Source organism: Chiloscyllium plagiosum, unplaced genomic scaffold (genome assembly GCF_037043375.1).
Source record: "Chiloscyllium plagiosum isolate Xiang-an unplaced genomic scaffold, Cpla_swu_hap1 HiC_scaffold_46, whole genome shotgun sequence".
In the NCBI taxonomy this organism is placed as follows: Eukaryota; Metazoa; Chordata; class Chondrichthyes; order Orectolobiformes; family Hemiscylliidae; genus Chiloscyllium; species Chiloscyllium plagiosum.
The window spans coordinates 7,714,165-7,728,400 of record NW_028270184.1 but is presented as its reverse complement, the minus strand read 5'-3'; the positions used below and the strand labels follow the sequence as shown (position 1 = coordinate 7,728,400).

General features: G+C 50.4%; 1 protein-coding gene across 1 annotated transcript in view; it reads right to left on the bottom strand.

Moving 5' to 3' along the window:
* The window catches only part of LOC122543998 (neurexin-1-like), a 1,169,973-nt gene that overhangs the window by 1,002,170 nt on the left and 153,567 nt on the right, over positions 1–14,236 (bottom strand). Inside the window, exon 3 of the mRNA XM_087983596.1 lies at positions 10,403–10,426. Within this exon, the coding sequence (XP_087839722.1) occupies positions 10,403–10,426 (24 nt within the window). The remainder of the gene's footprint in view (positions 1–10,402; positions 10,427–14,236) is intronic.

Sequence of the window (14,236 nt, the reverse complement as noted above, 5' to 3'; positions counted from 1 at the left end):
TCACGGCTCCTTTTTGTCTTTTGAGCTCAAGTCATTTTCGTCTGATATTCTTTCAGCTTGACGTAATGGAGATCAAAAGGAAGGAAACCCCCAGACTTTGCCAAGCTAACTGACTCTGATGCTCTTGAATACTGACAGGGAGTCTGATCATAGAATTCCCGACTGTGTGGAGACAGGCCATTCGGCCCAACAAAACCACACAGACCTTCTGAAGAGTAACCCACCCCCCAGAACCATTCCCCTTACCCTAAATTTACCCCTGATGAATGCATCTAACCTACACATCCCTGGGCACTATGGGACAATTTTGCACGGCCAATCCACCCTAACCTGCACATCTCTGGGCACTATGGGACAATTTAGCACAACCAATCCACCATAACCTGCACATCCCTGGACACTATGGGACAATTTAGCACGGCCAATCCACCCTAACCTGCACATTCCTGTACACTATGCAACAATTTAGCACAGCCAATCCACCCTAATCTGCACATCCCTGGGCACTATGGGACAATTTAGCATGGCCAATCCACCCTAACCTGCACATCCCTGGGCACTATGGGGCAATTTAGCACGGCCAATTCACCCTAACCTGCACATCATTGGACTGTATGAAGGAACCGGAGTACCCAGAGGAAACCCCACGCAGACACGGGGAGAATGGCAAACTCCACACAGTCAGTTGCCGGAGGTTGGAATTGAACCTGGGTCCATGATGCTGTGAGGCAGCAGTGCTAGCCACTGAGCCACCGTGCCGCCCTGATACAGTGACTGAAGTCCAGCTTGTAAGGTGATGCTTGGAACCACTACTTCATTCTGCCTTGCATCTGGTGGCGATAGAGCCCCGGTGTGAACTCAAAGGGTAGCATGCTGGTGGGTGTTACTCCAGAATTTTCTTTCTTGCCCATCCCTAATTGCCCCCAGAGGGGATGGAGATCTTGGCACCCGTGCTTAATGCTGTTTAGCAGCCGTTCCATCACACCGAGGGAGCGGCCAATAGATTTCCAAGTCGGGATGGGGAGGGGCTCAGAGGGGAACTTGCAGGGGGGGTGGTGTTCCCATGTATCTGCTAACCTTGTCCTTCTAGATGGTGGTGGGTCTGGAATGTGCTGCCTGAGGAGCCTCAGTGAATCTCTGCAGTGCATCTTGTAGATGGTACACACTGCTACCCCTGTCCTTCTGGATGGAAGTGGTCGTGGGTTCTGGATGGTGCTCTCAGAGGTGCCTCGGTGAATTTCTGCAGTGCATCTTCTGGATGTGACCTTTGTCCTTCAAGATGGTAGAGGCCGTGGGAATGTGTGGGGTATCGTGTTCTTGTGTATCTGCTACCCTCGAGTTTCTAGATAGAAGAGGGTGGGTTTGGGAGGTGCTGTCTCAGAAGCTTCAGTGAGTTAGAACGTAGAAAATAGAACAATACAACACAGAACAGGCCCTTCGGCCCTCGATGTTGCGTCGACCTGTGAACTATTCTCAGCTCGTCCCCCTACACTATCCCATCATCATCCATGTGTTTATCTAAGGATTGTTTAAATCTCCCTAATGTGGCTGAGTTGACTACATTAGCGGGTAGTGCATTCCATGCCCTTACCACTCTCTGCGTAAAGAACCTGCCTCTGACATCTGTCTTAAATCGATCACCCCTCAGTTTGTAATTCTGCCCCCTTGTACATGCTGACGTCATCATCCTAGGAAAAAGACTCTCACTGTCTACCCTATCTAATCCTCTGATCATCTTGTATGTCTCTATTAAATCCCCCCTTAGCTGCCTTCTTTCCAATGAGAATAGACCCAAGTCTCTCAGCCTTTCCTCATAAGACCTTCCCTCCAGTCCAGGCAACATCCTGGTAAATCTCCTCTGCACGTTTTCCAGTGCTTCCACATCCTTCCTGTAATGGGGTGACCAGAACTGTACACAATATTCCAATTGTGGCCACACCAGCGTTTTATATAGTTGCAGCATGACATCCCGGCTCCGGAACTCAATCCCTCTACCAATAAAACCTAACACACCGTATGCCTTCTTAACAGCACTATTCACCTGGGTGGCAACTTTCAGGGATCTATGTACACGGACTCCAAAATCCCTCTGCATATCCACACTACCAAGAACTTTTCCCTTGACCCAGTACTCTGCCTTCCTGTTATTCTTCCCAAAGTGCATCCCCTCACATTTAGCTGCATTGAACTCCATTTGCCACCTCTCAGCCCAATTCTGCAGTTTATCCAAGTCCCCCTGCAACTTGTAACATTCTTCCAAACTGTCTACCACTCCACCAACTTCAGTGTCATCTGCAAACATACTAACCCATCCACCTATGCCTGTGTCCAACTCATTTATAAAAATGACAAACTGCAGTAGTCCCAAAACAGACCCTTGTGGAGGAGTTGCTGCAGTGCGTCTCGTAGATGGTACATACTGCTGCTACTGAGCATTGAGTGGTGGAGGGAGTGGGTGTTTGTGGTTGTGGTGCCAATCGAGCGGGGTCTGCTTTGTCTCTGGATGGTGTCGAGCTTCTTCAGTGTTGTTGGAGCTGCCCCCATCCAGGGGCAAGTGGGGAGTATTCCCTCACCCTCCTGACTTGTGCCTTATCGATGGTGGACAGGCTTTTGGGGTGAGTCAGGAAATGAGTTACTGGCTGCTGTATTCCTAGCCTCTGACCTGCTATTGTATTCCCTGTGGTGAGTCCAGTTGAATTTCACATCAATGGTAACCCCCAGGATTATGATGGTGGGGAATTGAATGATAGTAATACCATCGAAGGTCCTATTACCAAGAGGTTGGGATTGCTGGGGGGCACATGTTCGACAGAAGGACATTTGTGTCAAGTTAAGCTGTGTTCAACTGTCCATTTGTGAGAAGCAGATGTCCCACACATCTTAATTGCTCAGACCTTTGAGTATTGGAGTTGGGACATCATGTTGGGGTTGTACAGGACATTGGTGAGGCCTTGTCTGGAGCACTGTGTCTAGTTCTGGCCACCCTGTTATTTACTTAAGCCGGAAAGGATTCAGAAGAGATTTACCAGGATTTTGCCAGGTGTGGAGGGTTTGGGTTATAAGGAGAGGCTGGATAGGCCGGGACTATTTTTACTGGTGTGCAGAAGGTTGAGGGGTGACCTTATAGAGGTTTATAAAATCATGAGGGGCATGGATTGGGTAAATAGCAAGTCTCTTTTCCCTAGGGTTGAGAGATCTCAAGACTGGGGGGGGCATATTTTTAAAGTGAGACCATGAGGATTTTATTCTGCCCTTTTACTCTTGTATTATTGCCCCGAGGGGCAATTTCTTTACACAGTGAGTGGGTTGGTGTGTGCAATGAACTGGTGCGGGTGCAGTTACAATGTTTAAGGGTAAGGATATAAATAGGAAAGGGTTTGGAGGGATATGAGCCAGGAGCAGGCAGCTGGGACTAGTTTAGTTTGGGATTATGGGTCGGCACGGACTGGTAGGGCTGAAGGGTGCGTTTCCGCGCTGTATGACTCTGTAAAGGGTGAGGGACTGCAGGGCTCTGAGATGCAGAGGGATCTGGGCGTCAGAGTGCAGGAATCGGAAAAGGTCAGTATCCAGGTACGACAACAGGAAAGGCAGGAGAAGCTTCTGTTTTATTGTGAGGGGAGCTGAACGCAAGGCTTCAGTTACACAGGAGCGGAGCATCCCGGTGCCAATTATCAGACATTCCGTCAGCATTTTGCCAAGGTAGGCTCAGAGGCGGATCTCCCCAGATGAGGGATCAATGTGGTGGGGCACGGTCATGGGATAAAAGGCAGGCCGTATGTGATGGAACTAGGGCGGGGGGGGGGGGGGGGGAGACTCTTTCACTTGGAGGCTTTGGGTATCTAGGATTCTCTAACCCTGAGGAGGATGGGATACCCCAAGGTTCGACGCAAGCAGGGCTAGGACAGGCAGATTTCTGATCGCCCCCAAGAGCCGGTGGTAAACGGAGAATCAGAGAGACATTGGTGCACATGTCCACTGGTTCCTGAAGGTGCCTGGACAGTAGCCTCACCTTCGTTAGCCAAGACGTAGAGTGTAAGAGGAGGGAGGTGATGCTGCGACAGTGGAAAACACCACAGCTAGGGGACCGTGTGCAGTTCCCGAATCCACATGATCGGAGGGATGGGGTAGCGCTGGGAGAGGGGGCAGAGGGAGATTTCCCAGGATGTTACCCGGGGCTGGAGAGTTTCAGCGATGGAGAGAGATTGGACAGACTGGGGTCGCTTTCCTTAGAGCAGAGGAGACTGAGAGGGGGAATGTGACTGAGATGGTTAAAATGATGGGGGGCTTAGATAGACAGGAAGGAACGTTATCCCCCTTGGTGGGGAGGGTCAGTGACCGGGGGAGGGGGGGATCAGTTGAAGGGAAGGGGCAGGAGGTTTTGAGGGGGATGTGAGGGGAAGCTTTTTCACCCAGAGGGTGGTGGGAGTCTGGAACACGATGCCTGTGACGGGTGGGAGAGGCAGAAATCCCCCTTCACATTGAAGAAGGATTTAGACAGACACTCATGATGACAAGGTTATGGGCCCAGTGCTGGAGGAATGGGGTTAGAACAGGGAGGTGGGTTGGCACAGACTCGATGGGCCGAAGGGCCTTTCTCTGTGCTGTATGACTCAATGACTGTTGCAGACCTAATGGGCATAACAGCCTTTTTCTGTGGGGAGTGTTGCTGGACAAAGAGACCTTGGAGTGCAGGTTCATAGCTCCTTGAAAGTGGAGTCGCAGGTAGATAGGATAGTGAAGAAGGCGTTTGGTATGCTTTCCTTTATTGGTCAGAGTATTGAGTACAGGAGTTGGGAGGTCATGTTGCGGCTGTACAGGACATTGATTAGGCCACTGTTGGAATATTGTGTGCAATTCTGGTCTCCCTGCTATAGGAAGGATGTTGTGAAACTTGAAAAGATTTGAAAGATTTACAAGGATGTTGCCAGGGTTGGAGGGTTTGAGCTACAGGGAGAGGCTGAACAGGCTGGGGCTGTTTTCCCTGGAGCGTCAGAGGCTGAGGGGTGACCTTATAGAGGTTTATAAAATCATGAGGGGGCATGGATAGGGTAAATAGACACGGTCTTTTCCCTGGAGTCGGGGAGTCCAGAACTAGAGGGGCATAGGTTTAGGGTGAGAGGGGAAAGATATAAAAGGGACCTAAGGGGCAACGTTTTCACGCAGAGGGTGGTGCGTGTGTGGAATGAGCTGCCAGAGGAAGTGGTGGAGGCTGGTACAATGACAACATTTAAGAGGCATTTGAATGGGTATATGAATAGGCCGGGTGTTGGCAGGTGGGATTACATTGGGTTGGGATATCTGGTCGGTATGGACTGGTTGGACCGAAGGGTCTGTTTCCGTGCCGTACGTCTCTCTCACTCTATGACTGCGCTTTATGACTCTATGACTCTTTGACTGTGCTTTATACCTCAATGAATCTGGAATGGTGCAGACTCAGTGGGCTGAACAGCCTTTCTCTGTGTTGTAGATCTCGACAACTGCAAAGCTAAATGAAGGCACAACATTAGCCATGTTCATTCTGAGTGGTGGGCAGAGTTCCACATGCCTAAAGATCTATTCCCGTTCCTGTCTCGATGTTCTCTGGTTTCCCAGGGACAGAAAGCCTTGTCTCTGTTTGTCAGTGCCATTCGGCCCCTCTACCCCACTCTGTAATCCCTCGAATGTATAACAGGGCTATGTAAATTTCAATGGCCTCACCAAACTGGGCAACTTGTCCTCATTGCTCAGTCCTTTGAGTGTAGGAGTTGGGACGTCATGTTGGGGTTGTACAGGACATTGGTGAGGCCTCGTCTGGATCACTGTGTCCAGTTCTGGCCGCCCTGTTACAGGAAGGATATTATTAAACTGGAGAGGGGTCAGAAGAGATTTACCAGGATATTATCGGGTATGGAGGGTTTGGGTTATAAGGAGAGGCTGGATAGGCCGGGACTTTTTTTCACTGGAGTATTGGAGGCTGAGAGCTGACCTTATAAAGGTTTATAAAATCATGAGGGGCACAGTGTGGAAATGGGCCCTTTGGCCTAAAAAGTCCACATTGACCCTCTGAGGACCAACCCACCCACACTTATTCCCATACCCTACATTTACCCAACTAATCCATTCTAACCTGCACATCCCTGAGCACTATGGGACAATTTAGCACAGCCAATCCACCCTAACCTGCACATCCCTGGACACTATGGGACAATTTAGCACGGCCAATCCACCCTAACCTGCACATCCCTGGACACTATGGGACAATTTAGCACAGCCAATCCACCCTAACCTGCACATCCCTGGACACTATGGGACAATTTAGCACGGCCAATCCACCCTAACCTGCACATCCCTGGACACTATGGGACAATTTAGCATGGCCAATCCACCCTAACCTGCACATCCCTGGGCACTATGGGACAATTTAGCACGGCCAATCCACCCTAACCTGCACATCCCTGGACACTATGGGACAATTTAGCACGGCCAATCCACCCTAACCAACACATCCTTGGACACTATGGGGCAATTTAGCATGACCAATCCACCCTAACCTGCACATCCCTGGGCACTATGGGACAATTTAGCACGGCCAATCCACCCTAACCTGCACATCCCTGGACACTATGGGACAATTTAGCACGGCCAATCCACCCTAACCTGCACATCCCTGGGCACTGTGGGTAATTCAGCGTGGGAAGATACTGCAGAGGGTGAAAGCAGGGTCAGAGAGGTCAGCAAGACTTGGGAAGCGATGTCAGAACTGCGGATGCTGGAGATCTGAAACAGGAACAGAGAGCACTGGAGAAACTCAGCATGGGTAGAGAAAGCAGAGTTCACATTTTGAGTCCAGTGTCTCCTCATCGGAACAGAAATGAACGCACTTGGTGTCGGCGTGAGGTACCCAGGACAGGTTGGGCCAATCTGACCAACCCACGGTCATCCGTCAATTAAAATCTCTTCTGGACCTCGCTGCAAAGTAAAGGGGCTGTCCCTTTCGATCAGAGTTGGAGGATGGGGGTTCCATACTCTCCTAGTCAGAACGTTGAGGGTCTGCTGGACTCGCACCCCAATCAGCACACGCTGGGGTTAGGGTCTTTGTAAAGCTGATGTCGGTAGGTTTGTGACTAATGAAAGACATCGGGGGCGGGAGGGTGGGGGAAGGGGTCAGAAAGGCGAAGTCATCAGAACAGTAACAGTCTTGCTCAAAGGTGGAGTGGACCTGAGGGGCAAAATGGCCTACTCCGACTCCTCAATTGTTTGTCATTATGCTCTCTGCTCTGGAGGGTAGAATCCCAGTGTTCTCCCTCAGTCCTGTGCCGTTCATAGAAACAGTCAGACTTCCAAGATGCGGGGTGTGGGTGTATTTGTAAATCCAATCCCTCCGTGATGATACATTAGCTTTTGGAGATTGTATTTTGTCCTCTTTCTTTTTAATGAAGAGAGACCGAGACAGCGGTGGAGAGCTGTCAGTTCCAAGCCAATAACGCTTGTGATGCCTTGGGAACTCTTTTTGTAAGGTTGAAACAATAGAAGCAGCCTGGACGGGTGGAGTCAGGCTCCCACAGAACCAGGATTTATAGTTCAGCTTTCAGTAGCAGTAGGGGCTTTTGAAGGTGCCACTGTCTCTCCCTGCCACAGAAAAATGCTTGAGATATCTCTCTCTCTTCTTCACCCCCACCACCCCCACTCCTCTCTTCCTGCCAGAATGGTCTCTTGATGTCCTTTCCTCTTGGATTGGTGTCAACTTGTAATATACCCTTTACATGTTAAATCAACCAACCCATGGAGTTGATCGATCCCTTGTCAATGCTGGGACGGACTTGTCAAAACATGGAAGCTTCTGGAAAAATGAGGCTTCCCACAGCGCCTGTGGTCTTCAGAGACAATCTATTTTACTGAATTTGCCTTTGCCAAGGGTGCATCAAGGGATGCCACTATATTGGAATAGTTGCTGTTTGGTGGTTAAATAACTTAATATTCTGTTAGGTATTCCAACCGATTTAAAGTTAGACCAATTCCCCTTTCTTTGGTTTGTCGTTTAACTGGAGGGGAAGAATAAAGTGTGTTTTGCTGAAAGTTGAGTCGTGTAACCTATCAAATTACACCTGGAACACAACACCTTACACTCGCCACTAAATAAGATAAAAGCTAGGATCTCGGCTATCTCCCTGATATATTTGAAGGGGGTTTGGTCAGGTCCATAAAACCTCCAAGTACATCTCCCCATCACGAAGTGTCTCAAAATTATTCGAGGATGCTCCTGGGTCTCTCTACGTGAAAAGGCGATCAACAGGAAGGATATTGGTGTGGAGTTTGACACAGACATCAAGGTAAAGTCTCTATGACGGTACATTTCTCAGCTTAAGTGGGGACTGAAACGTACAGAGGCTCCCACGTTTCTCCGCGTGATCGGACTGATCACACGATCAGACATTTCTCCATCTGATCTGACTGAAACAGCTATTGCCCGACTGACGCAACACGTGGAGCGTTGGGATTCTGATCAGTTTGTTTCATTAGCTCGAAGAGAGCGTGCCTTACAGGGATCGGCGTTACCGTCTGTACGCCATGTTGCGCCTCTGCCTGACAGCCAATCTGCTCTATAACTCGCGACGCGCTTCAGGGTGTGAAGTCAAGCAACCCGCGGAGCGCATCGATCCCTTGCTGATCCTATGATGGTCCTGTCAAACGTAGAAGCTGAGTCCTCCCGGGAAATGAGGCTTCCCCGCAAGCTTTTCGCATTCGGGGTCCAGTGAGTGTTTGTGATACAGAAGTGGTGCTGGTGCCCTGACCTGGTATGTAGCTTACCCCGTGCCATTTAAAATTTGGGGGCCCGTTCAAAACAGCCCCCTGCAAATGAGGCTGAGGCCATGGGTGCCCTATCAAGCGTCAAACGGCGTGACTGCTAACCCCTTCAAAAATGGAAGCTCTGCTCAGGCTAACAAAAATGGCATGCGCGATGTCATTCCAGTGACAGAGAAAGACAGAGGAGAAAGAAAGAGAGACGGGGGGAGAGAGAGAGAGAAAGAGAGGGTCACGTACACACAAAACATAATGGCAGTGAGACAGAAACATGGCGTCCCGGGCACAGCAAAGGTGCTTGGCCAAAATTCCCAGCATGCCATGCAGGATAGACAGCAGCAGTGGTGATGGGGGATCCACTTGGGTCAGAGGGCGCGAGAGAGAGGCGGGTAGGGGAGAGGCGGGTAGGGGAGAGGCGTGGGCAGGGCGGGAGTATGGGAGCAAACGGACGAGCAGAGATCTCCCAAACTCCTCCTCTGCCCGCTCCACTGCCCGACCCCTCGTCGTCCCACTACCACGCTCCTCCCCCCCTCACCACCTCCGAGCCCATCTGGGTCAGAGATGTGCGAGAGAGAGAGAGTGAGAGAGAGACAGACAGGTGGAGAGTTCGGAATAAGCAATGGATCAATCACGAGAGAGAGAAAGACAGGGAGAGAGGGAGGGAGAGACAGAAAGAGAGAGAGAAGGAGGGAGGGAGAGAGAGAGAGAGACAGAAAGAGAGACAGAGAGAAAAAGAGACAGAGAGAGCAAGAGAGAGAGAGGGTGAGAGAGAGGGTGATAGAGAGGGGGAGAGAAAAAGAGAGAGATGGAGATATAGAAAGAGGGAGAGAGAAAGAGAGAGGGGGGAGAGAGAGAGAGGGAGGGAGGGAGAGAGAGAGTGGGAGACAGAGAGACAGAGGCGGGGAAGAGAGAGACAGGGACAGAAAGAGAGAGAAAGAGACAGAGAGAGATGGAGAGAGAGAGAGAAGGGGAGAGAGAAAGGGAGAGATGGAGAGACAGAAAGAGGGAGAGAGAAAGAGAGAGAGAGGGGGAGAGAGAGAGAGAGAAGGGGAGAGAGAAAGGGAGAGATGGAGAGACAGAAAGAGGGAGAGAGAAAGAGAGAGAGAGGGGGAGAGAGAGAAGGGGAGGAGGGGAGAGAGAAAGAGAGAGATGGAGAGACAGGAAGTGGGAGAGAGAAAGACGGGGGGGAGAGAGAAAGGGCGAGATGGAGAGACAGAAAGAGGGAGAGAGAAAGAGAGAGGGAGAGAGAAAGACAGAGAGGGAGAGAGAGAGGGATTGGGGAGAGAGAGAGAAAGAGAGAGAGAGAGAAAGGGCATTTTCCCCTTCCTCTCCGGCCGAAAGCAAACCGAATACAAGATGGCGGGCAAGGAATGGAAACGTAACAGCGATGACCAGGATGGATGGACAGCGGGAGAGGACAAATAAAAGGAAAATGCGGCGAGGGAGCCAAAATAAAGATTTACCAACCCCTGTTGCTTCGGAAATTGTTTTTGTTTTTTTTTGGTTTCATTCTAAGAAGCTTCGATGTGGGTTATTGAAAAGGAAAACGGAACTGAAAACACACCAACCCAAACGATAAGACAATAAGAATGATATCTACCAGATAATGCAGTTTGTTTACCATTGCGTGTCCAATGCCAGAGTGCTTTCCAGGAGAAAGGAGGGAGGGGGAGAGCAGAAAAAGGGAAACAAAAAAAAACGACAAGACTGTAAACTCACTAAAGGATTTACACTCAAAAAAGAATGATGGAAATATTTTTAAGAGGTTAGTAATATTACATAAGCTTGAAGAAAAGGTTAACACTTAGTACAGAGAAAATAAATGACCACATTCCGTGAATGAGGATAAAGGTTAGTTCTCAAAGCGTGTTAGTAAAAAAGTACACACAAAATTGGCAAATTAATTGTTTTTTTTTGAACAGGAGGAGTGCCAGTGGGATCCTGGCTGATGTTAATGGTCAAGCAGGCGTCAGTACCTTGGTGAGGGCTGCCCATTCGGGCAAAGGGCAAACGGGAACGGGGTTTGAACTCGAGACGGCGCCCACTGCTTCTGGATTTCGCCCTCGCTCTCATCCCGCCAACCCCCGCCCCTCCCCCCTCAACGTATCCTCTGAACGCCCGCCAGCCCACCGCAAAAGTGTTTCCCCCATTCCTTGCTTTGTTCCCCCGCCCCCTCCACCCCCCCCCCCCCCATCCCGACCTGGGTTCGCTCGCCGGTCTGAACCCCCAGCACAGGCGACGTGCCGTCACAGAGTACCACCAAAAGGCCGAGGCTTACAGAGAGCGGGAAAGGAAGTCAGCTTCCCCGCCGCGGTTTCGAGATACGTGACCCGCAACCCCACCCCCACCCCCCTCCCTCAACCCCCACCGACCGTAATTTGACTGCTTTTCAAAAGGCAATACAAGCACATGTCCCAACCAACGCCCGCACCTCGCACAAAATCACTTCAGCAGAAACAGTGTTAGATATAACCAGTGTCAGCCATGACTGGGCACGTCAGCTTGAGGTCTCTCTCTCTCTCTCTCTCTCAGAAGCATTTGGAGGTCTCCTTTGGTGGTGGCTGCAGAATATTCCAGTGCTCATCATTTTCCATTCCATCCCATCCCACTCCAACCCATCCCACTCCAATCCCTCCCATCCCACTCCATCCCATCCCATCCCATCCCACTCCAACCCATTCCACTCCAATCCCTCCCATCCCACTCCATCCCATCTCACTCCAACCCACCCCACTCCATCCCATCCTACTCCATCTCATCCCACTCCAACCCATCCCATCCCACTCCAATCCCTCCCATCCCACTGCATCCTACTCCATCCCATCCCACTCCAATCCCTCCCATCCCACTCCATCCCATCCCACTCCATCCCATCCCACTCCAACCCATCCCACTCCATCCCATCCCACTCCATCCCATCCCACTCCATCCCATCCCACTTCATCCCATTCCATCCCACTCCATCCCATCCTATTCTATTCCATTCTATTTCATTCACTCCATTTAAATCCATTCCATCCCATTCCATTCCATCCCACCCCATCCTATCCCATCCCACCTCATCCCTTTCCATTCCATTCTATCCTATTCTATTCTGTTCAACCCTGTTTTATTTTATTCTAATCTCTCATTTGGTTTATCGATAATCTTTATCGAATTGGTGTTGTTCCATTCCTGTGCTTTCACTCTTATCCATGATGTCCGAAGCAAATTGTTTGGAAACCCTAATCCTAACCCTAATCCTAACACTTACCCGCCAACCTAACCCTAACCTGAACTCTAACCCTAAACCAAACTCTCACCTTAACCCGAACCCTAACCCTCACCCTGACTCCGACGCTAATCCTAACCCTAACTCTAACCCTAATCCTAACTCTAATCATATCCCTAATGTAACGCTAACCTTGGCTCTAATCCTAATGCTCACCTTAATCTTAACCTTACCTCAACACCAATCTTAACCTTAACCCAAACCTTAACCCTATCACCACCTAAATTCTAACCTAAACCTGAAGGCTAACCAGACCTTAACCATAACACTTCCTCTTTATTGGGGAGACAGGCCGGCTACTTATGGAATGTTTCAGAGAACACCTCTGGGACACCCGGACCAACCAACCCAACCACCCTGTGGCTCAACACTTCAACTCCCCCTCCCACTCCACCAAGGACATGCAGGTCTTTGGACTCCTCCATTGCCAGACCACAACAAAACGACGGTTGGAGGAAGAGCGCCTCATCTTCCACCTAGGAACCCTCCAGCCACAAGGGATGAACTCGGATTTCACCAGTTTCCTCATTTCCCCTCCCCCCACCTTGTCTCAGTCAAATCCATCAAATTCAGCACCGCCTTCCTAACCTGCAATCTTCTTCCTGACCTCTCCCCCCTCCCACCCCAGTCTGACCTATCACCCTCACCTTGACCTCTTTCCACCCATCACATTTCCGACGCCCCTCCCCCAAGTCCCTCCTCCCTCCCTTTTATCTTAGCCTGCTGGACAAACTTTCCTCATTCCTGAAGAAGGGCTTATGCCCGAAACGTCGATTCTCCTGTTCCCTGGATGCTGCCTGACCTGCTGCGTTTTCCAGCAACACATTTTCAGCCATAAACGTCACCCTAACACTCACTCAAAGGCTAACCTAGCCCTAACTGTAGCATTAATCCTAGCCCTAACACTAACCATTGCCCTAACCCTGATGCTTACCCTAACCCCAGCCCTAACCTCAACCCTAAACCACACCCTGACGCTGACCCTAATCCCAAAACTTAACTTTAACCCTAACCTTAGCCATAACCCTAATTCTAACCCTAACCCTACCCTACCCTAACCCTGACTCTACCCCTAACCCTAACCCAAACCCTGACTCTAGCCATAATCTTAACCCTGACCATAACCCTAACCCTAGCCATAACCCTAATTCTAACCCTAACCCTACCCTAGCCCTGACCCTAGCCATAATCTTAACCCTGAACATAACCCTAACCTTAGCCATAACACTAATTCTAACCCTAACCCTACCCTACCCTAACCCTGACCCTACCCCTAACCCTAACCCAAACCCTGACCCTAGCCATAATCTTAACCCTGACCATAACCCTAACCCTAGCCATAACCCTAATCAGCGACACCCCCCATTCTGTTCAAGGACCCTTGAGTGTTGGATGTTCAACGTTGACCACCAGTGCACCTTCGTAATGTTCTCGATTTGGTGGATCCATTTTAACCCATTCGGCCAATTTCGGGAGAGGTACATGATTCCCCGACCCGACCTCCATCACCCCCACCCACCCCCTCAGAGAGAGAGAGGCCCCACATGTGCCCTGTCCTGGAGTAAAACACGGCTCAGCAACAACACCCTGATAGACACACGAATGGAACAGACCGACAGCCATCGCTGGGACCAGTGGAAATGCCACCCGCCTAGATCCCAGGAGTTTGATCGTAATGTGGTTGCCAGGAGTGGGGCGAAGAGGAAGGTGGGCACAATGCGTGGCATAACGGACAGGCTGAAGGGGTGTTCCATCCAGGTGCCTCCCCCCCCATTGAGATCGCAGAAATGTCCCGCCAACCTCGAGGGGTAAATGCATTCCCCTGTCAGAAAGAGAGCGCAGAAGGGGAAGGAGGGTTCACCATCTCATTCAGTAACTGAGCGAGGTCAGGGTCTCTCAGTGAACCCCCAGGGAGGTTTGGAGCAGCCCCTGATATTCTCAGTGGGCTACCCCCTTCCCCCAACTCCAGGAGCAGCAGGAGGCCATTCAGACCCCCAGCTCTGCCCCCTCTGTGCTACCCCCCCCCCCATAAACTGACACATCCATTCTCACACACACACACACGCTCATTCACACATACATCCTTACACACACACACACAGAATCACACACACACACACACAAACATACATACACACATTCAGGCATGCACATTGACACACATACTGAGACACACTCATCCAA